The 25,779-nt window shown below is 31.4% G+C and overlaps 1 protein-coding gene across 1 annotated transcript in view; it reads right to left on the bottom strand.

The window, feature by feature from the left end:
- LOC145286090 (beta-hexosaminidase subunit alpha-like) overlaps nt 1-25,779 on the bottom strand; it is a 76,082-nt gene that overhangs the window by 48,381 nt on the left and 1,922 nt on the right. Inside the window, exons 2-4 of the mRNA XM_080134768.1 lie at nt 17,661-17,762; nt 12,284-12,392; nt 1,331-1,541 (exon numbers count right to left, since the gene is read on the bottom strand). Coding sequence (XP_079990894.1) covers nt 1,331-1,541; nt 12,284-12,392; nt 17,661-17,762 — 422 coding nt within the window. The remainder of the gene's footprint in view (nt 1-1,330; nt 1,542-12,283; nt 12,393-17,660; nt 17,763-25,779) is intronic.

The raw sequence follows: 25,779 nt of genomic DNA on the forward strand, positions 1-25,779 counted from the left end.
ATTGTTTTATATTGTTTGTTATTGATTTTTATTGTTTTATATTGTTTGACATTGATTTTTTTTATTATTTTATATTGTTTTACATTTATTTTAATTGTTTTATATTGTTTGACATTGCTTTTTATTGTTTTATATTGTTTGACATTGATTTTTATAGTTTTATATTGTTTGACATTGCTTTTTATAGTTTTATATTGTTTGACATTGATTTTTATTGTTTTATATTGTTTGACATTGCTTTTTATTGTTTTATATTGTTTGAAATTGCTTTTTATTGTTTTATATTGTTTGACATTGCTTTTTATTGTTTTATATTGTTTATCATTGATTTTTATTGTTTTATATTGTTTGACATTGATTTTTATTGTTTTATATTGTTTGACATTGATTTTTTTATTGTTTTATATTGTTTTACATTTATTTTTATTGTTTTATATCGTTTGACATTGCTTTTTATTGTTCTATATTGTTTGACATTGATTTTTATTGTTTTATATTGTTTGACATTGCTTTTTATTGTTTTATATTGTTTGACATTGATTTTTATTGTTTTATATTGTTTGACATTGCTTTTTATTGTTTTATATTGTTTGACATTGCTTTTTATTGTTTTATATTGTTTGACATTGATTATTATTGTTTTATATTGTTTGACATTGATTTATATTGTTTTATATTGTTTGACATTGCTTTTAATTGTTTTATATTGTTTGACATTGCTTTTTATTGTTTTATATTGTTTGACATTGATTTTTATTGTTTTATATTGTTTGACATTGATTTTTATTGTTTTATATTGTTTGATATTGCTTTTTATTGTTTTATATTGTTTGACATTTCTTTTTATTGTTTTATATTGTTTGACATTGCTTTTTATTGTTTATATTGTTTGACATTGCTTTTTATTGTTTTATATTGTTTGACATTGCTTTTTATTGTTTTATATTGTTTGACATTGCTTTGTATTGTTTTATATTGTTTGACATTGATTTTTATTGTTTTATATTGTTTTATATTGCTTGACATTGAATATTATTGTTTTATATTGTTTTATATTTTTTACATTGATTTTTATAGTTTTACATTGTTTTATATTGATTTTTATTGTTTTCATTTATTGAAAAACATCTTTTAGCATCGAATTTAGTTGTTAAAATTATATCTTATATTTTCAATTGTATGTTTTTCAATGTAGAAATATATATTGCCGTATTTTTTATACATCGGTGGTTTTCATTCCTTCTTTTAAACACAGCCAAAATACAACACCGAGAAAAGAACTAATTAGTTGCTTAATTAAAAAGTGTATTAATGAAAATTTTTTACTTACCAACAGTCAAAATCAACTTCATCTCCACCAATGTGAATGTACGTATCTGGAAAAACTTGGCTAATCTCTTTGAAGAATGTTTGCATGAATTTATAAGTGAATTCAGTCATTGGATTTATAGGGCCATATTGGCCAGTCGGAAAATATCCCATAGGTTCATAGCATATAGTCAACAGGTTTCTAAATGCAGCACCCCAAGATTTCGTGTGGCCTAGAATTATAGAAATGCATATAAAAAGGAAACAACTTAAAAGTAGAGGTTACCTTCCGCCAAAATTCCCCCCTCCATGGAATCGTTAATAAAATTCACAATCGTTTCTGCCATCCAACCATATTTTGTATTAATAAAGTTAAGCCTATGCCTGACTTGTCCACCAAGTTTCAGTTATGAGCTGCCAACAGTCTTTGTTTTATTGCTATTCAATTATATGCAAAAAAAAAAAAACACTTTCATGATCGTCTCATCAGTAGGAGGTTTGATTCACTGGACATTAACAGAGTTTTTTTATCTTCGAGTTTACCTCAAACATAATATTTATCAAAACAATCCTGAGATTATTCCTAAACCGAAGATGACTATAACAGCCGAAATCAGAGAGAAGTGTGTCAAAGTTATTGATAATTTGGCATGCTGTATGTGCTTATCATTCAGCGATGAAAAAACAAAGACTGTTGGACATTGATGATTGAAACTTGGTGAACAAGTCAGGCATATACTGATATTTATTTGCACAAAATATGGTTGGATTGCAGTAAAGATTGTTAATTTTATTACCAATTCAATGGGTGGACTTCATTTTTTTATTTTTTTGGACCGGGTGGTGGTGGGGTGGGGTCATCCTGAATTTAAAATAACAAAACTAACAGGAAACAACAAGTGAGAGGAAGTTGTCTCAAAGCAGCAAAAGAATAAAGTTAGTTATCTCCATAAGTAGAGTAATAATAATAATAATAATAATAATAATAATAATAATAATAATAATAATAATAATAGTAATAATAATAATAATAATAATAGTAATAATAATAATAATAATAATAATAATAATAATAATAATAGTAATAATAATAATAATAATAATAATAATAGTAATAGTAATAGTAATAATAATAATAATAATAATAATAATAATAGTAATAATAATAATAGTAATAATAGTAATAATAATAATAATAATAATAATAATAATAGTAATAATAATAATAATAGTAATAATAATAATAGTAATAATAATAATAATAATAGTAATAATAATAATAATAATAATAATAATAATAATATAAAAGGAAAAGAAATCAAGACTGTAAACAATAAATTTACAAGTAAATTTATTGTTTGACAGAATACTCCGAAAACAATTTTCAAAACATCCTTATTCTGCGAAGTTTCAAAGAATGCTATTCTTCTCTTCAGAGGAAAGAAAGAAATTAGCAAATAAACATTATAGCCGAGCTAAAATTTGCTAGCTATGGCATTAAATGAAACAGCACTTTATGATGGTTAATCATAAATTGCAAAAAAAAAGTATTCATGTCAGTAAAAAACATGTGAAAATAAGGAGAAATATGGAAAGAAATAAACTGGAAGTAGAAGGTCCAGAGTTCATGAAAACTACCTCGATGGCAAATCCAAAAAGTGAAGGAAAAATTTTAAAACAAATAGTCAAAAGCTCAAATTCAGCGAAACGTACAAGTGAGGTGTAGAGTGAAAAATGATCTGATTGGAAAAGTCATTGCATAGCAAGAAATAATTCGATTGGAAAAGAAACTCAATGTAGCTTAAAGGAATAAAAATTCCTCTTGCAGTTACCGCGAAAGACCCAAAATCATAAGGTTGAAATTCAGTCACTTAAATGTAACAACTGGTCTGCTCCCATCGTTGGTCAAGCGTGAAATGGTAGGAGCAGACGTTATATTTGAAAATTAGATCAATCCAAGTTAGAATTGCAAATGTGTAGGCGTTAACCCAGACAGCAGAAGTCGTCTAGACAGTAGGAGATGCATGATGTGATATATATTTTGAACCCAGTCAACGACGGGTACTTTTGCTAGTATACATATATATATATATATATATAGATATATATATATATATATATATATATATATATATATATATATATATATATATATATATATATATATATACTAGCAAAAGTACCCGTCGTTGACTGGATTCAAAAACAGCCTACAGAAAATGGACTCTGATTTATGAAAGTATGATAGGTTATGAAAAGGAATGGTTGTAAAGAGATAGCTTCGAATTTGGGCGTATCAAAACCAAAGCAAAATATGATGAAAGTAAAAATAAAATAGATAAACCCCATAATTTATTATACCATACCTGCTCACACTGAAACACTTATCACAATATTCTGTGGATCTATATTAAAAAACCTTGTTAAACTTTGTGACATATTTCCATTCTATGGAGGTCAGGTGCGAACGAACACCTCATAATTTTATTATACATATTTCTTCAAACTGAAACATGATTATCAAAGTATACTTACGCAGATAGATATGAAAAGTCTTTATTAAAGTTTGTGCCTATTTCCATTCTATGGAGGCCAGGCGTGAACGCAGACCCCACAATTTTATTATACCATCCCTCTTTAAGTTAAAACATACTTATCAAAGTATTATTATGTACATCTATATCAAAAACACTTGTAAAAGTTTTGTTTTAATTTTTTAATTTTTTATTTCCATACTTTGTGGACCAGGCGCATACGCAGACCCCACAATTTTGATGAATCATCATTATGCCAGATCAAACATACCCATCCTGTGTCTCGATACATCTTCTATCATTATATGTGATCAGTTTTCTATAATAGTCAACCATATAGGAGCCTATTCGTGGCCAGACACACACACAGACGTTCAGCTTTATATATATATATATATATATATATATATATATATATATATATATATATATATATATATATATATATTGATATCTGGGGGCTCATTAATTCACTGGGAGAAACGCCCCCCCCCCAGTCTTTGTTAAGACATACATCTAGGCGCAGGAAACTGATGTAAAACCCTGCGGTTTACTGTATACTCTGTCCAGTGGCAGTCATCTGCACCATCAAAGGTTAGCAGTAATACAAAAATCTGTGGTTGGTTCTACACAAAGCTTTTACCACGATAAACAAATAATCTGTGTGGATTTATGAGCAACTTAGTTGTTGTGGCAGAAGCTCATATGCTGAAATCAACAGGAGAGTTCATTATATATATATATATATATATATATATATATATATATATATATATATATATATATATATTATTTTTAAAATGTAATTATCCACTGGCTAGATTCAGCCACTCTGATGAGTCGTAGACGACGAAACACGTGTCAGTGGATAATATATATACCGCTCTCCATGTGGGGGTACCAAATTGGTTAAAAGGGAAAATTATTCCCAACTCGCATTTAGGTAAAAATGCACTTTCGTAAGTGATTGAGTTCATTCAAAAACATCGCTAAAACCAAAAACAAAACAACATCTAAGTATATATATATATATATATATATATATATATATACATATATATATATATATATATATATATATATATATATATATATATATATATATATATATATATATATATATATATATATACTAGCGAATGTACTCATTAATACTGTTAGAGAACTACCGGTAACAATTAATTAAAATTAGTAAAATTTAAAAAAAAAAAGCAGGGAAAGTGGATGAATATATTAGCAATATAAAGAAAAAAAATAAAGTGGAGCAAAAAAAAAAAAAAAGGATTAAAGGTGTTTCTATTTTTGATATGTGATGAAATGCTGAACTATGCAGATAGCCCTAATAGCATGAGTTTTACAAAGGAGAATTTAAAAAGAATTCCATATTCCATAATAAAGGCATTGATGAGAGGGTACACTTATTGGCCCCAAATGAACCCCGGCATTGAAAGTTTGGGAAAATTATGTAAAGGATGTTAATTAGCAGCAAAAGCTCCACCAATGAGGACTCAGCCCTGGCCGAAAACAAACATACTCTGTACTTGTATTTATATTGATTATGCAGGACTATTAAAGAGATATTATTACCTAGTAATTGTAGATAGTTTTTTGAAATGGCTTGAAATTTATAGATACAAACACCCAAAGGCTTCGAACACCACTATAAAGGCATTAAACAAAGTATTTAGTTGTTTTGCAGTACCAAATACAATAGTAAGTCACAATGGTGCAATGTTCACATGATATGGATTTAAGGGCTACTATGAGTCGTTGGCAATTGAACACGTGACAACATTAATCCTAGGTCCAACGGACTCACTAAAAGAACATTGAAAAAGAATGACAACATCGACACGGAAGAAAAAAGCATCCCCAAATTCCTAACGATTTATGGGAACTAACAGGCAGGAAACTGTTTTTTGAGAGGACGGTATAGTCTCCAAAAAAATTGAGAAAATGGTCTATATAATAAAATGAAAGACATTTTTTCCATAAAAGACATATAAATCAATTAACCCCCCCCCACCGATAAATGGAAACAATCGAAAACAATATAGAATTACAAATGGGAATGCTATGCAACACTTTACAGATTAAAGCTCCCATTAACAATGAAGTTTAAAGTACCGATGAAGATAACATCGATGCTAAGAATTGCAGATTTTCCAAAATACTAAAAAGACACCATTTCAAATTGTAAGAAATGAAAGAAAAAAGAAAAAGACTGAATGTTTATGTTCAAATTCAAAGAAAACAAAATGTTCAGAATGAAATTAAAGGAAAGAATTTAGCAAGGAGGAAGGTGTTATAATGGAACACACTACACAAACACTATGGGTAGCTAGTCGGCAACGCCAATGACTAAAAGAAAGATAGAAAAGGAAGAGTTTGATGAAAGAAAGTAATTCTACATGCGTTCGTCGGTGAAATACTCTTCCACACTTACACACACACACACACACACACACACACACACACACACACACACACATATATATATATATATATATATATATATATATATGTGCGTGTGTGCGTGCGTGTGTATGTGTGTGTGCATGTGTGTGTGCATGCGTGTGTGTGTGTGCGCGCGTGCGTGCGTGTGTGTGTGTGCATGTGTGTGTGCGTGTGTATGTGTGCGCGTGCGCGTGTGCGTGTGTGCGTGTGTGTGTGCGTGTGTACGTGTGTGCATGCGTGTGTGTGTGGGGGGGTATGCGCGCACGCGCGTGTGTGCATGTGTGTGCGTGTGTGTGTGCGTGTGTGTTCATGTGTGTGTCAGTGCGTGTGCGTGTTTATGAAAAAATATGCTTATTCAATTATATTTCACCTTTTATTTATAACAATCCTTTTATTTATGAAACTCCATGCATGTTGAATATAACTACAGAGCATATACAAAGAAATGACAAAAGATCTATATTCCCAATTCCAATATGTTGTTCATCTTACCGTTTATTTTTTCAGCATATTAAAATATTCAATTCTCGACAGCACCTGTTTCGTAACACAGAAACACTCATATAATTATTATGCCAGTTTTTGAATATTTTCCGCCCTGACTCATCAGAAGAATAAGAACTCATTAACTATAAATAAAAATAAAAGAATATGGACATGATTACATAAATCCGAAAATATCGGAAGAGTAGTTGCAATTGTCTTGATTTTAATACAGAGTCATTCATGCTTTTCAATCAATTAATCAAATTAATATAATATGGTCACATTACAATTAATACTAAAAATATCTTATACTAGCATGGGTACCCGGCGTTGCTCAGGTCGACATGAAGTTCCGTTTGAAACACACCTACTATAGTAAGGATACTGATCATTTTCATCATGGTCAACGCAGATATCCCCACAGCAATTTCAAAAATAAAAGAATGGATAAAAACATGTAAATGTAATCGCCCTAAAAAATACCCTTTCTACCAGATATTTCAGCAGAAGGGATACAAAGAGAAAAAGCTATTCTCCAGATACTGAGCACATTTTGTTGTCCATCCGCTGCGCCCCCCCCCCCCAATAAAAATAAATAAAAAATAAATGAATCAAAACAACTTTTATTTCAATAAAAATAGCAGTGAGTGCCTGTGCGGCTGCAAAAAAAAAAAAAAAAAAATTAGCCCGTAGGCAGGCTCAAACCTGAAATTTAAAAATAGTTTTAAAACTATTCTGTGCCTTCCCTATGCTCATAATTTTTATTATAATTATAAAGATTTGGTTGGCTATTATATTAATTTGAAAAACCAAGATAATAACAATAATAATGCAAATGTGTAGATTAACACCTTAACTTAATACCTATCCCCCTGCAATTTATAAGTGATTACATATAAACACTTTAAAAACATTTGCAGAAAAAAAAATTATGGGAATTTTGCGATATATACAACAAAATGAAAAAGAGGTTAACAAACAAATAAATGTTATCAAAGGCGAAATAAGTCATTCTTCTACTTACCTGGATAAGTGTTTGTGTTTTAACGTATTTTAAAACTTTTATTCGGTTAAAAAACAAGTAGTGTTGAGTTTGTAATTGTCTGTATTTTTGAGATGAGGTGTTTTCATTGATTGAGATTGTCGGAGTTGGTAAGTTAAACCGATAACAACGTGGCCAACAAGAACATGCCGTTTTTGGAGTGTCCATAATGGCTCAAAACTAAAAAAATAAGCAAAATACTAAGAGAAATCCACCCAATAAGTGTCACCGTGACATTTATTAGGTGAATTTCTATCAGTATTTTGTTTTATTTTTATGATTTAAGCGATTATCAAGACTTTCCAGTAGAATGTCTGATGTCGGTGATCTTGTCGTTCTAACTTACCAACTTGACACTAGGTCCTGGATATGACCTTAAACTATATCCGATGGTGAGGCCCCAGCTTGCGGGCTTTGGGGAATGTGGAGCCACCCTTTAATTGCCATTGCTCCTAGGTCCACTCTGACCCGGATTGGTAGTACCTGTGAGGGTCCCAACTATGAGTTAAATAGAAACCGACTTAAAAAAAAATAAATATACACTATTAAAAAATTGTTCTTCAAAATCACTGGATTCGGTATTAAATAACCTGAAAAGGATTGATATGCCTTAAAACAAAAACAACCAACCAACCAACTCGGCACTACTTGTGTTTCTAATTAAATAGACGCTTTAAAATATGTCAAACCACATAAAACTCATCCAGGTAGACAGAAGAGTAACTTATCTTGCCTTTGGTAACATTTACTTGTTGGTTATATATATATATATATATATATATATATATATATATATATATATATATATATATATATATATATTTACCACTATTTCGTTTTGTTATATGTACTGCACAATTCCCAGAGTTATTTTAGAATTTCGAGTGGGAGATTAGTATCATATATAAATTTAACATAAAACGATCATCATACCATTTAACGCTAAATCCATCTGACAAGTTCATAAAACCATGTGTAATCACTTAAGAAAGTAGATACCCTCCAAAATGCACAGAATTGAACTCCTGTAGAAAAAATTTGATTAACTGTTCTAAAACGCTAGAATATCTCGGAAATAAGAGCTGCTTTTACATTAAATTTATGTGTGAAACTGATCTCCCACTCTCAATTTTTAAAGAAATAGTTTTATATTTAATTTCTTTATAATTAATTATAAATATTTATCAGTATTTATTTTTCTTGACAAAACTTCCTTGTTTCATTGGTAAACATTTTTCGAGTATTTTTGTAAATACTACATTCTTATGAAATTGTTGGCACCTGTTTTCTTTCTTTCTTTCTTTTTTTTGTCGATTTGCAATTATAAATTTATAATACATTTCTGCATAGCATATTAATTCACCAAAAAAGAAAAATCTGATTTCCCAATTTTTGCTGGACAAATGAGGGCCTTTGAAGAAACAAAGAAGATGTTGTGTTCTGCACCCCTTTTAATTCATTTAGACCCATCCAAACCTATTCTAGTGGAAGTAGATGCTTCTCCCTTTTGGACTAGGAACTGCAATGGCTCAAAAAATGGAAGATGGAAGGGAGAAACCAGTATGCTTTATTTCATAAACACTGTCTGACGCAGAACGGACTTATGCACACATTGAGAAGGAGGGGCTGGCCCTGGTTTTTGCAGTTAAAAAGTTACACCAATATTTGCATGGGAATAATTTTACTTTGTTCACAGACCACAAGCCGTTATTGGGGCTATTTGTTGAACACAAACCGATTGCTTCTCTTGCTGCAGCCTGGGTGTAACGATGGGCCCTCTTTCTAGCAGCCTATGATTATAAGTTGGAGTATCGTGCTGGGTCCCTCAATGAAAATGCAAATTGCCTAAGTCGTCTTCCAATCAATGCACAGAAACAAGATGCACGCCAAACATTAACAGAATACACATGATGAATTCGATTGAAGCTCTAGTAGCTGTGACAGCAGTAAGAATGAAGATGAGAAGAGACCCCACTTTGAGTCGGGTGTATGAATACATCATAAATGGCTGGAGCAAGTGCATCCCAGACACAGCAATGTAGCCCCATTTTAACAAGCGAACAGAGTTGACATGTGAAGATTGTGTGGTATCATGGGGAAGTAGGGTTGTAATTCCAGCCAGACTTCGAGTGAAAGTTTTGCAGCAACTGCATCAGGCACACATAGGGATCGTACGGATGAAGGCCCTTGCTTGCAGCTATGTGTGTAGACCAAGTCTAGACACTGACATTGAGAAAACTGGAAAAGCTTGTGGAACTTGCATGCTCAATCACAGTAACCCCAGCAAGGCTCCCATTCATTGCTGGGAACATCCAAGTTCGCCATGGGAAAGAATCCACATAGATTATGCAGGTCCATTTTTGGGACACATGTTTTTGATAGTAGTAGATGCTTATTCAAAGGGAACGGAGATATGTATAATGAAAATATCTTCTGTGACAGCCACAATTGAGAAAATGAGAGGAATCTTCACAACACATGGGCAATGGCCCCCTGCTTTACAAGTCAAGAATTGAAAGCATTCATGAATACCAACGAATTTGGCACATTTTCACAGCTCCTTACCACCCGTCCTCAAATGGACAAGTTGAGCGCAGTTTGCACACATTCAAGGAAGCGCTTAAAAGGATGCAAACAGACCATAAGGCTACGCTCGAAACCAAAGTGAACAGATTTTTATTCACCTAAAGGATAACTCCCAACTCATCAACTGGGGTTTCTCCAGCTGAGCTGATTTTCAAACAGCAGTTAAGAACGGCATTTCATTTGGTAAAACCAGGCATTCACAAAGCTTTTGACATGAAAAATAAAATGGAAAGGAGGAGCAAAGTAATGGTAAAACTTCGTGATTTCAAAGTAGTCAATCATGTCCTCTTGTGGAATTATGGATCTGCTTAACAATGGATTGAAGGTACCATTACCAGACAGTTGGGAGTAGTGAATTTTGGAGTGGTGGCCAGTGGAGGAACAATAAGGAGAGATGCGGATCAGCTGACGAAACTTTCATCAAGAGCAGCAGAGAAAGTGACGCCTGAGTTACAGACAGATAACTCTGCAGAAAATCTTGAGAATTCTGGCACACCTGAAGTTTCTGAGAAAAATTTTGTACCTGAGAGCAGACATATGGATAAGACGTATTTGGAGACCACCTACAAAATTGAACGATTATGTTGGTGATTCCAAGTAAAATTGAAAGGATGTAATATATTGGGCAGAGTTACTTCCCTTACATCACTAATCCTAATGTTACTAATTATAGCCCTTTACAACCAGAGGGCGTAGGCGTTTTTTTCTGGTGTTTTATTATTGTAAATAAACAGAGCGAGGCGCGACCATTTTGGAGGTGACCTTAACACTTCTTGTTTGTAATCATGAGAATTTAGCTTCATGCGTTTTATTCATACTGAGTGTTCCAGTAATAACACATTATTATGCAAATGAGATCACCTCTTAATCATATATTTTGCAAGAATCATGCTATATATAGAAATAAATGAAATAGTAAAGTAAAGGACCTTTTGTACATATTAATTAAATTGTGAACAAACAAACAAGCAAACAAACACACAGAAAGGAAAATGAATTTATATATATAGATAATATATAATACTTTTAAATTTAGTACTTATAAATAGTTAATATCTATTGTCTTAGATAATGTAAGCAATCTACAATACGTATATTTAGATTTTTTTAAACAAAACTAATTTGTATTCATTGAATTTGTTTACGCCATTTTAACTTATTTCGTATAATCTAAATATTTGTTTGGCCTTAACCTAATTAATACACTGAATAAATATTTTTATTAGGTATATTTCTACGTTTAAATAGACTTCTATTATATGATTTCCACACACAAACACACACACATATATAAAGAAATCTCTCATATTTATGAAAATAAAAGCTTAATTTAAACTAAATTATATCAATTAATAGTATATATATATATATATATATATATATATATATATATATATATATATATATATGGAGTATATTCATGTTTGTATTCGTACAATAAACCTTTGTTGTTCAATTAATTATTACACTTTGTATTCATTATTTTTTGCTTATATCGAAATCTTCGAGATAACATCTACTATCACTTTCGTCGATTATCTCTACAATGTAAGGTAGATTAGGGACAAGGATAGCGTCACCTATATTCCCCTACATGGGTTCTGACCCACCGTGAGGAAAGCATGCTTTTGCATGACTCGTCTTGGTCTCATTGAATAAGGGAAAGTCACCGAGTGGTGTCTTAACAACCGATGTTCTTTGTAATTCTCCTGACTAAGTCTGTCATAACCTAGGAATATATAATGCTATCCTCAGTTTCCTGCTACCCAATGTGTATATTATCCTAAAATATGAGAAACTAACGAAATGTGAGTGTGGTTATGGTTTTAATATGAAATACCAAACAAGATATCAAAGGAAATATATTTACCTGGTGAATCAAATTCTGGTATAACACGAATTCCCAACAAACGAGCAGCTTCAATGATTTCTTTTATATCAGTTTGAGTGTATACGTGAGTTGTTGGATGATATGCACCCTACAAATGATCGAAAAAAGACAGTTTTCATAGAGAAATGATAAGGAATTTCATATTTATTATAATAAGTTTATTGGTTAAATTAAATTCTGTAAATCAAAATATAAACACATGTATTTAAGTTAAGAATTTATTGTTTGAAACAAGAGAAATTATGTTTATTTCCTTCATCCATGGATTTTCAATAATGGCTCATATCATCAGAGGAAATGAAATGCAGTTAGCAAAATGTTCAGCTATGAATAAACAAATATTTTGCTTTTCAGCAAATATATTGAAAATGTTATTTGAATGGTGAATAAGAGTTATAGGAACAGGAATTTCAAACAACCTGGGCAGTCCATTATCAGAATGAATTCAATATTTTCCGGGGTATTACTGCCAGGTCAGAGAAGTAGTGATCCAAGAGAAGATTTAACTTATATATTGCTCTAGTCTTGAAATATTGAGCGTTACCTTTATGGCTAGGATCATCCTGAAAGTATTACCTCAATGTAATATCTGACAGGATAATTCACTTGATCTTTAATCTGTGACTTATCCCACTTGTATATATATACTAGCATGGGTGCCCGGCGTTGCCCGAGTGTTTGGAGGTGTGTGTCGAGCAAAAAAAAAAAAGTGGTAGTAGGAAGGCAGGCTCGAACCTGTAACGCAAAGGAGGAAAAGAAGGGGGAAAAAAACCTGACATCGAGCTTCAAAACGATACTGATCTTGTGAAAATCTGTCGCATCTGTCGAAAGTTTTAGGCAGACATGCAAACATACATACATACATTTATATATTGGTAGCTCAATTTTTCGACCCAAAACGATTAAAAAGTTTGTCCTATCTTTGAATACCCTTTAAGTAAAATTTCAAATATTTAGACCAGAAACTGTCCGAGTAATTTGGTCGAGACTGCAGAGATCAAAATTTTTTTAACTTTGACCTCTATTATGACCTCTTAACACTTATTGTTTTGGGCTCAAATCAAGTTATTAAGTTAGATCTATGTCCAAGGAACCTATATCTAAAATTTCAATTGTTTATACCCAAAATTGTCGGAGGAGTTTGGTAGAGTTCTCAAAGGTCAAATCATTGAATTTTGACCCCTTAATCGCCAAATTTCAGGCCGAAAACGGATTACAAAGATTTTCCCAAATCTCCATACCCTGTATATCAAATTTCGAGTCTGCAGACTTATATATATATATATATATATATATATATATATAAATATATATATATATATATATATATATATATATATATATATATATATGTTTCTCTTAGTCTGCCTGACTGTCTGTTCCATTTTTTCTCGGAAATTACGGGGCCGAGTTAGGTAAAACTTTATATAGAACTTTTTTAGAATTTTGTTATAATGTGCAGCAAACAAAGTATTATGGTATCTATTCACTGTACAGTTATGAATTAATAGGCATTGATAGGGATTATTATCTAAGTTTTACTTTTTCTTGGAAACTACCAGACCGATCTAGTTGAAATTTTGTTTGAACCTTTGTTATGATAAGTTGCAACAAACTAAGTATTATAGTACATATTCAATACACAGTTATAGATTGATAGGAACTAGCAGGCCCTTTGGAAATTCTACAGAATGAGAAATATATTTAATCAACAATTATGTTGTGATAAAGCTGATAATTTTCTGAAGAATGCAAAAATTAGTTTTTTTTAATAGAAAACCAATAACCCACAGCAAATATGAGTTTATTAAATTTTCTATGAAAACAGTGCTCAATGTTTTTTAAATATAGATAAAATCAAATTTATCTATTATTTAGCAATTAATGATATAGATATATAATTTTCAACTAAAGAACAACAAAATGTATATAATATAAAATAAATCCATCGTAATTTTATATTTTAATTTTTTATTTTGGAAAAGGTCCTTAAATATTTGCATTTGTTCATTATTGTCGACTAGAATAAGTATCTCATCAACGTATCATAAATCGATTCAGGGTTTTTTAGTGCTAGTAAATATTTTGTTTTCAAGTTCATTCATGTAGAATTCACAAAAATAAATATATTTTCAACTATTTCTTGTTAAGTCACTGAATTTAAGCAACAATGAGTTTGGTCATTACCAGATGAGTGACCATTTAGGAAAACTTTAATGTAAAATTTGAGGTTGGTTGCTTGTTTTTGTTTTATGGCATATCAACCCTTTTCAGGTTATTTAATGCCGAATCCAAAGATTTTGAAGAAAATTTTTTTAATAGAATATATTTGTTGTTTTCAAGTCGGTTTCTATTTAACCCTTAGTTGGGACCCTAACAGGTATTACCACTCCGGGTCAGAGTGGACCTGGGAGCAATGGCAATTAAAGGGTGGCTCCACATTCCTCAAAGCCCGCAAGCTGGGGCCTCACCATTGGATATAGTTTAAGGTCATATCCAGGACCAAATTTGAGGTCTACCATCTGCTCTGTATGTGGCAATCAATTGTGCCGAACGAGTTTAACTGTGGTTTCAAAAGTGTGGATGGTTCTACACAAAGCCTTTACCACTATAAACAAATCATCTGTGTGGATTTTGGACAAATTAGTTGTTGCGTGAAACTCATACATCGAAATTGATGAGATAGTTTATATATATATATATTAGAGCATAATAATCTGAGTCATCTCATTTATTGTTATTCTGTGTCAGTGTTAGCGAATGCACTCTCCTGTGCAGAAGTTAAGAAAACTCGAGTGTGAGAAATTCTACATGAAATTCTCACTTTCATTCAAAGTGTGCAACCGGTTCATACATGCTTCTCTTAGGAGCACATCTTCCAAAATTCTAACAGGCTTTACCAATAAATCATGTCTTTTGATAGCAGTTGCACAAACTCCCAGAAACAAATAACACAATGCAAGTAACATTTACTTGTTCATTGCTCACATATTTTTTGATATCCATAACCATGACCAAATATGTTTTTTCTTATTGTATTTTGGACCTTACTCTATTTTTGGTGTGATAATTTCAAAAGATCATATTTGTCTATCTAATAATATGTTCTAACTCAAATCGACAAAAAATGCAATCAAAAATAATAAATAAAAAAAATAACTGGTAGATTCATGTAACGTTCTGTAATATAGTAGTCGAGCGAATGTTGGTAAAGGGAAATGGATTCGTGAACACCAGAAGGAGCGCTGGCAGTTTTAAGGGGACGTCATGTAGGTTCGATGCTGACTGGGGACTCTAAAGCTCCTTTCTGCAGCACAGGGAAATACCACCCATAATATCCTCAGACCATGGCACTAACTTCACTGGTGAGATGTACACAAAATTCTGTGAAATGACATTGATTAAGTGGGAACTTCTTTGCCTCTTGAGTCACAGAGCTCGGGAAACATAGAGAGGCAAGACTGTAATTTAAAAAATACCTTATACATGATTTGCGAGGACAAAAACTGCATATGAATGAGTAGATTCATCGATGAACACCATGATTAATACTGTGACAGGATCATCGCCACATTATGTTGTCAACAGACGACACCCAAACATAGGTTTGTCAAGGATCCCGAGCCAGAATATCGTGAACCCTAATTCTACAGCATACGGAATGCAAATCAATGCATTGCTTAGACATGTGCATTAATGAGTCACCCTCGCAAACCACAAAGCTGACAAAAGACCCAACAAGATCACCTATAAAGATGAAATCAAAGTAGGAAATCAGGTAATGTTGCACCATCATCAATCAAGTATTGATCACTCCTCTTACCTGCCTTGGATTGATAATTTCGAGGTCCAATAAGACCAATAACATGGTGAATCATATAAGAAACAAAGATGGCAAAACAGACTGGATCCATGGTACATACATACATCGCCTCATACCAAGACCAAAACACATCACCAATGGCACACAAATTTGCGATATAGCTGAAACATTTCATTTTCCAACAAGTACGTCTCCTTACCATATCTTCCAACATTTGCTTATGTTCTTTGTTCTCATGTATATTATGTTGTGTACTATGTGAGATGATTCATAACCCGCTTATCTTCGACAAACTGTTTATCTATAAATTAATGTATATGTATGTAAATCCGTGTCTTTATTGTTATCTTTTTCTCTTTCTTCTAGCATATGCATGTTATCTACGACAACCATACATAAAAAATATGCCTTAACATGTGCGATAAAAGCCAGAATATAAAGTATTTGTATTTTTTTTTATATGTATAAATAAAATATGTATGCATATAAATGAAATATAAAATTTGAAACTTTTTTTACCCAGAGTATTTCAATAAGGATATTTTATTTTAATCAAAGGTGATACAACATTATCGTTTTTGTGAGATGGGTAAAGTATGTTTTATTTTGAACAATGTGAGTACACTAATATGGTGGAGTGTATTATTCATGCTGAACATCCATTAAATACATTATGGACTCTTCCTAGGTTTGTTTTTGTTTTTTTTTGAGGAGCCGTGTTAGCTTATATATTCAGAGAGTACATTTCCTAGTTGTACTTGGATAAACCTGTCTCCTTTTCATCAAGGGAGGTAGGCGTTTGAGCTGGATATCTACAAAAGGGAAATATGTCACAAACTACTCTTAGTATTTTGGAGAATTAACTCCTGAAAACATGCTAAAACAGGAGATGACCGTGATGATGATGAGGAGTCATAAGAGAACGGATTGTCAATCCCTACATTAGCAAGAAAGGTTGACCTTCCCACCGCACTGCTAAATGGCTTAAAAAAATAAAATTTCCAAAATGTTAATAAAATTGATTTTATTGAAATCTGAAAGGTATCTTCATTGTGTTTTCTTGGGTGTTTCCGTTTGGTACTAATAATACTACATTGAATAATTTGGGATTTTAAAGGAATTTTTGTGCAGTTTCTGGTATAGAATCATGCATCAGTCATGCACTGTATAAACACAAACATATGATAATTTATAGTAGTTACTTACTATAACAATAGAGACAAAAACTTATCCTCTTCAAAGTGTATTAAATGTTTTACATGTCGAACGGCCATTTTCTAGAGAGCAAAGAACTTGTGTTCATAATTGCAGATTTTTATAGGTGGAGCTAATTTGCATGTGTAACTAAAAAAGAAAGACCTATTAAAAGAAGATGGTGTATCAGGTTTGAGACAGCTAAGAAAAAGCATTGTTGTTGGAAATGTTGTCAGTGTTGTGTTGGATGAACAGAAATTCATTCTGAAGTTTATACCATTATTGTGATGTGAGTCTGACTACTTAACGATGTGCATGCATTTTGTTACTTAAACTTACCATTTCACTTAATTCTGGGAAGCTGTAGCTTTGATATGGAAATGAAGAATCATCTACAATATGCCAGTGAAATACATTGAATTTGTTTTGAGCCATTGCATCCTGTATTTAAAGACAAATAGTAAAGTTTGTGGATATTATTAATAGATTTTAATACAAACACTGAAATTTTACTCTCTTTCAAAAAGTAGAAATACATGATAATAATTTGTTTCATATAAGACAGATTTGTTTTTTTTTATGTTAATTTATAAATACACTAGAAAAATACCCATTCTTGTGTTGCATGCTGGTTAGTCTCTGATGCACGTATAACTCATTATACACCCTATCTCTCGAACTTAATGTGTTATCTCATCTTTGCTCTCAATCAATTACCAGGAACACACAGGACACAGGTCCTCATTTTTGTGGCGGATTATTTCATATGAGAAACACATCAGGACAGTTCCTTCCGATGTTTTCCTTGCTTTATACCTGCAAACTAACCCTTCTGTCTCAACTGTTCTACATCTACCAATCCAATAACTCTCATCCATTCTTTTAATGTAACTAAACCAATGAAGTTTCCTATTCTGCACATATCTCCTATATTATTCAGATTAAGCACTTAAGAAAAAAATACAATGTGTTCACCATAACTGACACCATCATGAATAGTGAAAAAGACAGCAAACACTAGTCGACCTCTCAGATACACCATAATGCTTTTCTTTTTTATTTTATTTTTTTCTCCCACACATTCGGTGTTTCAGAAATAAAATTTACATAAAACTAGACAAATCTTGTCGTTCTCAGCATCTTCAGACGTTTTTTTATGTTAAATTAACCTCACATCATCAATGCGAGGCTCAGGTTTTAATTGCACTAGAAATTGTTTATCATTATTATTTATATTTACTAGGAGTTCTCACACATGGCCATCATCAGAGTTTACTCTCTGCCAACAATCTACGATGTTGCCTGGAATCTGAGTGACAATAAGTCTCTCCACATTTCCAGTACTCTCCGCCTCTTTCGATAACTTTTGTAAATGAATTGCATTATTGCAACGGCTGTTTACTATTCATTTCTCGCTGGCAATAACCATTGACCTTCGCTGGAATTTAGGTGGCAATAAGCCTCCTTATGGTCCCAGTCCTCTTTGCACCCATCCAGTGAAGGTTTGGCTAGTACTTTCTCTTCTTGATCTTTCCATCCCCCTTGACCTTTCACAACTATTTGATGTGGCGCTTGTTTATATTGGCACTACGATATTTTTTGAAGGGGCTGGGAGGTAGTTAATTTACAATTTTGCAGTTTCAGTTTTCTTGCTTCTATGTGAGATCTCGCTATTTTTTTAAATTTACTTCTTTCACAGTTTCCATATGACTTGTAGTTTATGTGGGTTAGTTTCCACATTCAAGTGTTTTCCTTAAGATTTTAACTGTTTTCAATATTTTACCGTCCATTGCACAGTATCAGTCTTCCACTTGATTCGAATTATTTCTCTTTTATCCATGTTCTTTGGAACTGTTGCTATCATCATCGTCATTATTATTATTATTATTATTATTATTATTAATATTAATAATAATAATAATAATAATAATAATAATAATAATATGTGCTTCTTCATTATTAGAACGGAATTCAAAAATCGAAATATTGGATTTCAAGAAAACCAGTGGTATCTATCTACATTATTGTCATGTCACAGTAATGAACATATCCAAAAATTACGAAAACAATAAGCTAGAAGAAAATTAATTATCAATGAAAACAGTTTTTGAGGCCAATTATGATGGTTTTGATCACCAGTTATGAGGAGGCAGTCATTAGATTTTAGGGATGTGTTCACAACAGGTTTTAGGAGATTTTACTTTAGGGTTGTTTGTAAGGAGAGAGATATTTTGGGGATGAGCTTGATTCAAAAAATATTTCCAGTGAAAAAGATTGGAAGGTTTTATACTCAAATGTGGGAAAACAAGAGACATTGTCATACGGTAAACAAAACAAGATAATGAGTTAAAAAAGTATATATTTCCAAAAGAGATAATTTATATATGTTTAAAATGGAACATTTACAGCAATAGAAAACATGTTCATGAATATTTTTAGAGTTCTTGCAAAAACAAGGGGATCCATTAGCTGCGACATTAGAGGAAGTCTGAATCAATGAATTAAGAGCCGTTACTTTCGGGGTCAGAAAAAATCGTATTCAAGACTTCTTTGCACAAATAAATAAATTATAATTCATTGAAAGTTGTCTATAAAAGTCAATGTTCTTTTGATATCATATTATAATTGGAGTTCAATGAAAAAGATTGTAATATTTCAATGAATAAAGTTTATATATATATATATATATATATATATATATATATATATATATATATATATATATATATATATATATTGACAGACGATAATGTGATGAGTTGTGTGTGTCTGTGTGTCCATTAATGTTTGTGTGCGTGAGTGGAAGGAAATGTTGCAAAGACGAGCGCCCACAGTGGGTCATCCTTACGACACTGGTCTGTAGACAGTTAACTGGGTTCTACTAATTTATGGAAAGAAAATCTGTCCCTTTTAAAGGATTTGGGGTAGCTCCAAGAAAGACTCATTTCAAAATATAATCATTTGTTTTTATTTAGATTAATGTATCCGCAAACGATATGCGTACAGACGCGTTTATGAATTTTTTTTAAATACGTCGATGTGTAAACATCAACGCTTAACAATTAGCGAAAATTGAGTCTTGAGCGAAAAATGAGTTTTGCTAAAATATATTTTAGCAAAACTCATTTTTCGCTCATTTTCTTTGAAACTATTTTCATTAATAATTTTTCTGCCTTATCGTTTTTCGAAATTTTTTAATATATTCATTACTGCCACCTTGAAATTAAGTAGATACAATTTGTTTTACGAGAAATTCAATATTTCGATTTTCGAATTGCGCTCTAATAACGAAGAAACATCTCGTCATAATAGCTTATTAAGATTGGTACGCGTTTTGTTTGTGGATAGATTACTCTGTTGAATTATTTCCCTTGTATTGTTCAATTTTATTTGTGTATGATTTTTATTACTTAAAATGATGTTAACTTGTTAATTGGAGAGATATTTTGTGCCGTTCTATGAGTGTGTTTTGTAGATCAGGCATGTCAAACAGGAATCAGTTTGTGTTGGTATGAGGGCCGCACCCCTACAATATTAATCAAAGTCGTTAAATAAAAATCATTGCTGAATATGTTCTTTTACTGGTAATTTAGAAACATGCAATAGTTTGGTCATATTCAAGAATGCAAGTTAAAAGTACTTGTAGTTTACCAAAAGAATATAACAAAGGAAATTAGAATGACATATAAATCTGTTCTTTATTTCGATATAACGAAAATTTAAAAAGCAACATACATAGCCAACATGTATTTGAAAGCATCAAATGCAATAAATTATAATAATTCAAAATGAACATTTATTATCAAGTATTCAAACATGTTTTGTGTTTTGTGCTGAGGTGTGACACCTCTTGTTCTTGACAAGCTTTGGTATGTCTGGCTGAAGTTTCTGTGTATTTCCGAGCTTTACAAGAGAAGATAAGTGTTTGTCAGTCAACCTTGTTTTCTGAGAAGTATTTATTAATTTCATGAAGGAAAATAATTGTTCGCACAAATAGGTGGAATCAAACATTGCCACAACCAATGTGACAAACTTTCTGAAATTTTAAAACCTTTTCGGAAGGTATGAAAAGAAATCAGGTATTCCCATTTCAAAATACTTTGCTCTGAGTAAAGAATCTAACTGCATTTCTAACAGTTCCATTTGTATGCTTTCGTCTGCCTTAGTAACATCAAAGGTAAACGGCGCTGTGAATAATGCAAACTCTTGCTCATAATATGAGAAATCACGAATTTTCTTTTGAAACTCCTTTGACAACGATTCCAGGTGACTGTCATACTTGGCAAAACTTAGTGCTGACTTAGTATTAGTACTATTTTTTAGCTCTTTGCACGTAGGAAAATTAATTAAATTTTCATTCGAGACTTGTGACTTCCATAATCTCAAGTTTGTAATGAAGCATGACGTCATCATACAACTGAGTGATGAGCTTGTTTTTACCTTGTAATTTCAAATTGAGATCGTTTAATTGTGCTGTAATGTCCACGGCAAAAACCAGATCCTGGAACCAACTTTCATCTTTCATTTCATCAGTGTTTCCACCTTTCATCTCCAAAACAGTGATTGTTTCTTGTCTTAACAAATAAAATCTTTTCAACACTTTGTGACATGACAACCAGCATACATCTGTGTAGAATGGAACGTTGGTGAACTGATTATCCATATCTTCTAACAACTGTTTGAATTGATGGTGGTTGAGAGAACGACCTCTGATATAGTTCACTGTCTTTATGACTAAACTAAGCACATGATCCAATTTTTAAATCTTTGAACACAAATTTTGTTGATAAATGATACAGTGGAAATGTGTAAATGACAAACCCGGATGTAAATTCTTTATTTTTGCTATAACTTGGCAGCAACACCATTGTCTGCCAACCATATTCGCTGCACCGTCAGTAGACAAGCATACAAGCTTGCTCAAATCTAAATCATATTCATGCAGAACCCATTCAACATTCTCAAAGATGTCCTGGCTTGTTGCAGTGTCATGCATAGGGATTAGTTCAATCAGTTCTTCAGAAATGTTGAATTTATTGTCACAGGCCCTGATGAAGACCGCAAGCTGTGCTATCCCAGTGATATCGACAGTCTCATCAATTGTAATTGAAAACTGTTCAAATGATTCAACTTTTAACTGTTGCTTCAAATCACTTGACATTTCATCAATGCGTTCAGCAACAGTGTTCTTGGTGAGGGAAATATTTTTGAACAAGTGTGCTTTTTCCGGACACACAACTTCGGCCGTTTTTATAAGGCATTGTTTCACAAAATCTCCTTCGGTGTAGGATTTTCCATGCCTCACTATCAATCGACTGAGTTCATCGCTTGCAGTAACGGAAGCAACATTTACTTTCTGACTTTTTGTAATAAAGGCCTGTCGCTGTGTCAAGTTAACCGTCAATTCTTTGAGCATTGAAACACGCATGGGGCCTTCCTATTTATTATAAGACAGATGATTCATTTCATAATGTCTTTGCAGATTATACGCCTTCAGCGTAGAAATATGGTTATTACAAATTAAACAATGTATATTTCCATTCACTTCTGCACAAAAATACTGTAGTTCCCATTTTTCTTGAAACAGTCGCCCTTCTTCATTTATCTTTTTTTCTTAGTCGCAGAAGCACTTGCCATTTTAAAAATGTGCAATCTGGAAAATTAAAAAGTTAAAATAAAATCAAATACAACGAAAAATATTTATAAAATATCAATAAAAGCAGTTATCGCAAAGGAACCTGACCCTGCACAGTATTACCATATTCATATTTTTAGTTACAAAAGTCAATTTAAATAAAAAGTACACAATAGTAAAAAGCAATATAGGGTCTACACGTCAGAAAACGTAAAAGTAGATAAAATAAATACAGATTAAGAAGTGTGTTCGAAGAATAGTTAACTTTTTTATCTATCCTTGCTTTGGGAAAGTTATTCTTTACATTGAAACCATCAATCAAAGGCTTAGAACGTCATGGGCACAACATTTTTTTGATTTATCACTTTAAGACAATTTGCTTATCGACAGGTTTATTGAAAATAGAAGAAGGTAAAAACTGAAAATGAAAGAAAAAAGTAACAGTGTAACAAGTGGGTAAGAGAGAGAAGCGGGAAACGCTTAAAAGTTCAAGATAATGAAAATGTGAGTCCAAATAACGATGTGAAGAAATTGAAAGTCAATAAACTCTGTAAAAAAAAAAGAAGGTATTTGTTTCTTTGAGGACTCACTGAAGCTAATTTACCGGTGATAAAGCAAAAAGCTTGACCCTTCGAAAAATTGAATGTTCTGCTGGTTGTGGGTTTTGTAAAATTACGTTTTGTCAGTTTTCACGGGTGTGAATTGAAAAATGACGAAACAAATCTAACAAAACCAATGTAACGAAATAACTTTTTATTAACTTTAAATAAAAAAGAACGAATTTAAAATTTAAAAACAAAACGAAACAATTAAAACTAAAACAAATGTAATGAATTAAAAATATAAAAACAATTAGAATTTTGAATTTAAAAGAAAAAAAAATATTGTGGATAGAATTGCTTTCTTCACTGTCGTTGTTGCTGTTATTTCTATGATTAATGTTTAAAAATATTTATTAATGAAAAATAAAATAAATCCAACTTTGTGTGATTTATAATTTTAATTGCAACAAAACTTAATTTTACAAAACCCACAACCAGCAAAAGATTAAATTTTTCGAAGGGACAAGTTTTTGTGTTATCACCGGTAATTTAAGCTTCAGTTGGCCCTCAGAGAAACAAATACCAAAAATGAAAGAAAAGAAGGACTTACAGCGTCGGTGCAGAAGAGGTGGGGGTGAAAAAAGATAAGCTACCTCTGGGATAGCATGTTGGCGTGTAGGAGAAAAGGAAATGAATGACACTGCCGGAAGTCGATGTAGGGTTAAGAAAGGGAAACTAAGGGAAGTAATGAGAAGTCGTGACAGTTGTGCTTGTGTCGTTGTAAGCTTTCGATATGTGGGCTCAGTATCAAAAAAGACTTCCCTAAAGCGAGGATAGATAAGAAATTTTAACTACTTTTCGAACTCACCTCTTATTTTGATCTTTTCTTTTTTTCTCCTTCATTTTTCCAAGTTGCTTAAAATTGTTTGTGGGGCTACAATTTTACTTCTTGCGGGCTGCATGCAGCTCACATGCTCATGTTTGACATGCCTGTTGTAGATTACAGTGGTCATCTTGAATTAGTAAAGAGAGATAATTGTTCAAATGGTTCAAGGGAATGGATAATTGTTCAAATGGTTCAAGGGAAGTAACTCATAATCTACTGACGTATCAATTATTCAAAGCTATTCGAAGATTCCGAACTCAACAGACACAATTTTAGTACCAATAAATCATTATCTGCTCACACACTTAACGCTTGCCTTATATCAGTTATATCAATTCTTATACATCATCGCGAATGGACCTGCAAACAACCAGGTCTACTCATGGGATCAATTCTATCAGCTCTACTTCTCCAGCATTTGTACCTTCATGCTGATTTTCTACATAATTCTTTATAGTAAATGACCAATTTATTAATTTATAGATGACCATTATTGAATGTTAAATCATTGCTCTTTATTAATACTGTCAGAATAATTCATTATTATTATTATTATTATTATTATTATTATTATTATTATTATTATTATTATTATTATTATCTATTTGAGTCATTGTTTTAATTATTACTATTATAATTAATTATTACTATTACTTTTTTTTTAATATTATATTTACTTTTCATAATTATTCATTGATCATTTATTTTTATTATTTATTTTGACTGTATCTTTCAACATTCTTAATTAACACTATTATTTAATCAATCATTACTTATGATATATTCATAGATATTATAAATATCTATATGGAGTAAAGTATGTAAATATTTCCTCTTAACAATTAGAAATATATAATCCTTATTTAGATTATAGTTGTGTATCACATTTTAGGGTATCCATTAATTTTTAACTTTTGTGCGGCAAAAAAAGTATGAAAAATAGAAGAAAAATATAATATATAAAAATATAATATATAAAAATATAATATATAAAATATATAAAAATATAATATATAAAATATATAAAAATATAATATATAAAATATATAAATAAATACTGAATGCACTTCAGTTTTTTCCTAACCTAGTGAGTGAACTTTTATAGGCACTGCTGAAGCTCCTAAAAAAAGTTGATATTTTTACATAGTTTGTATATTCTGCATATAATGAAGGTGTGTGGGATTGAGGAAGGCTGAAAAAAATCTATGAAAATAAAAATGTCTTTTTGATGAATTTATGAAAATTCGTTTCCTGCATTTGCTGGGGTTTATATGACAATAAATTGAACTAGATCTGCGTAAAATAAGATATTCCAGTAAAGATTCATCATGCAAAATATTTACCATCAGACGTTTTGAACAATACATATGGTTCTGCCATATATGAACGCCTGGT

The sequence above is a fragment of the Euprymna scolopes genome, chromosome 10, assembly GCF_053919585.1.
Source record: "Euprymna scolopes isolate OS-2025 chromosome 10, ASM5391958v1, whole genome shotgun sequence".
NCBI classification, from domain to species: Eukaryota; Metazoa; Mollusca; class Cephalopoda; order Sepiida; family Sepiolidae; genus Euprymna; species Euprymna scolopes.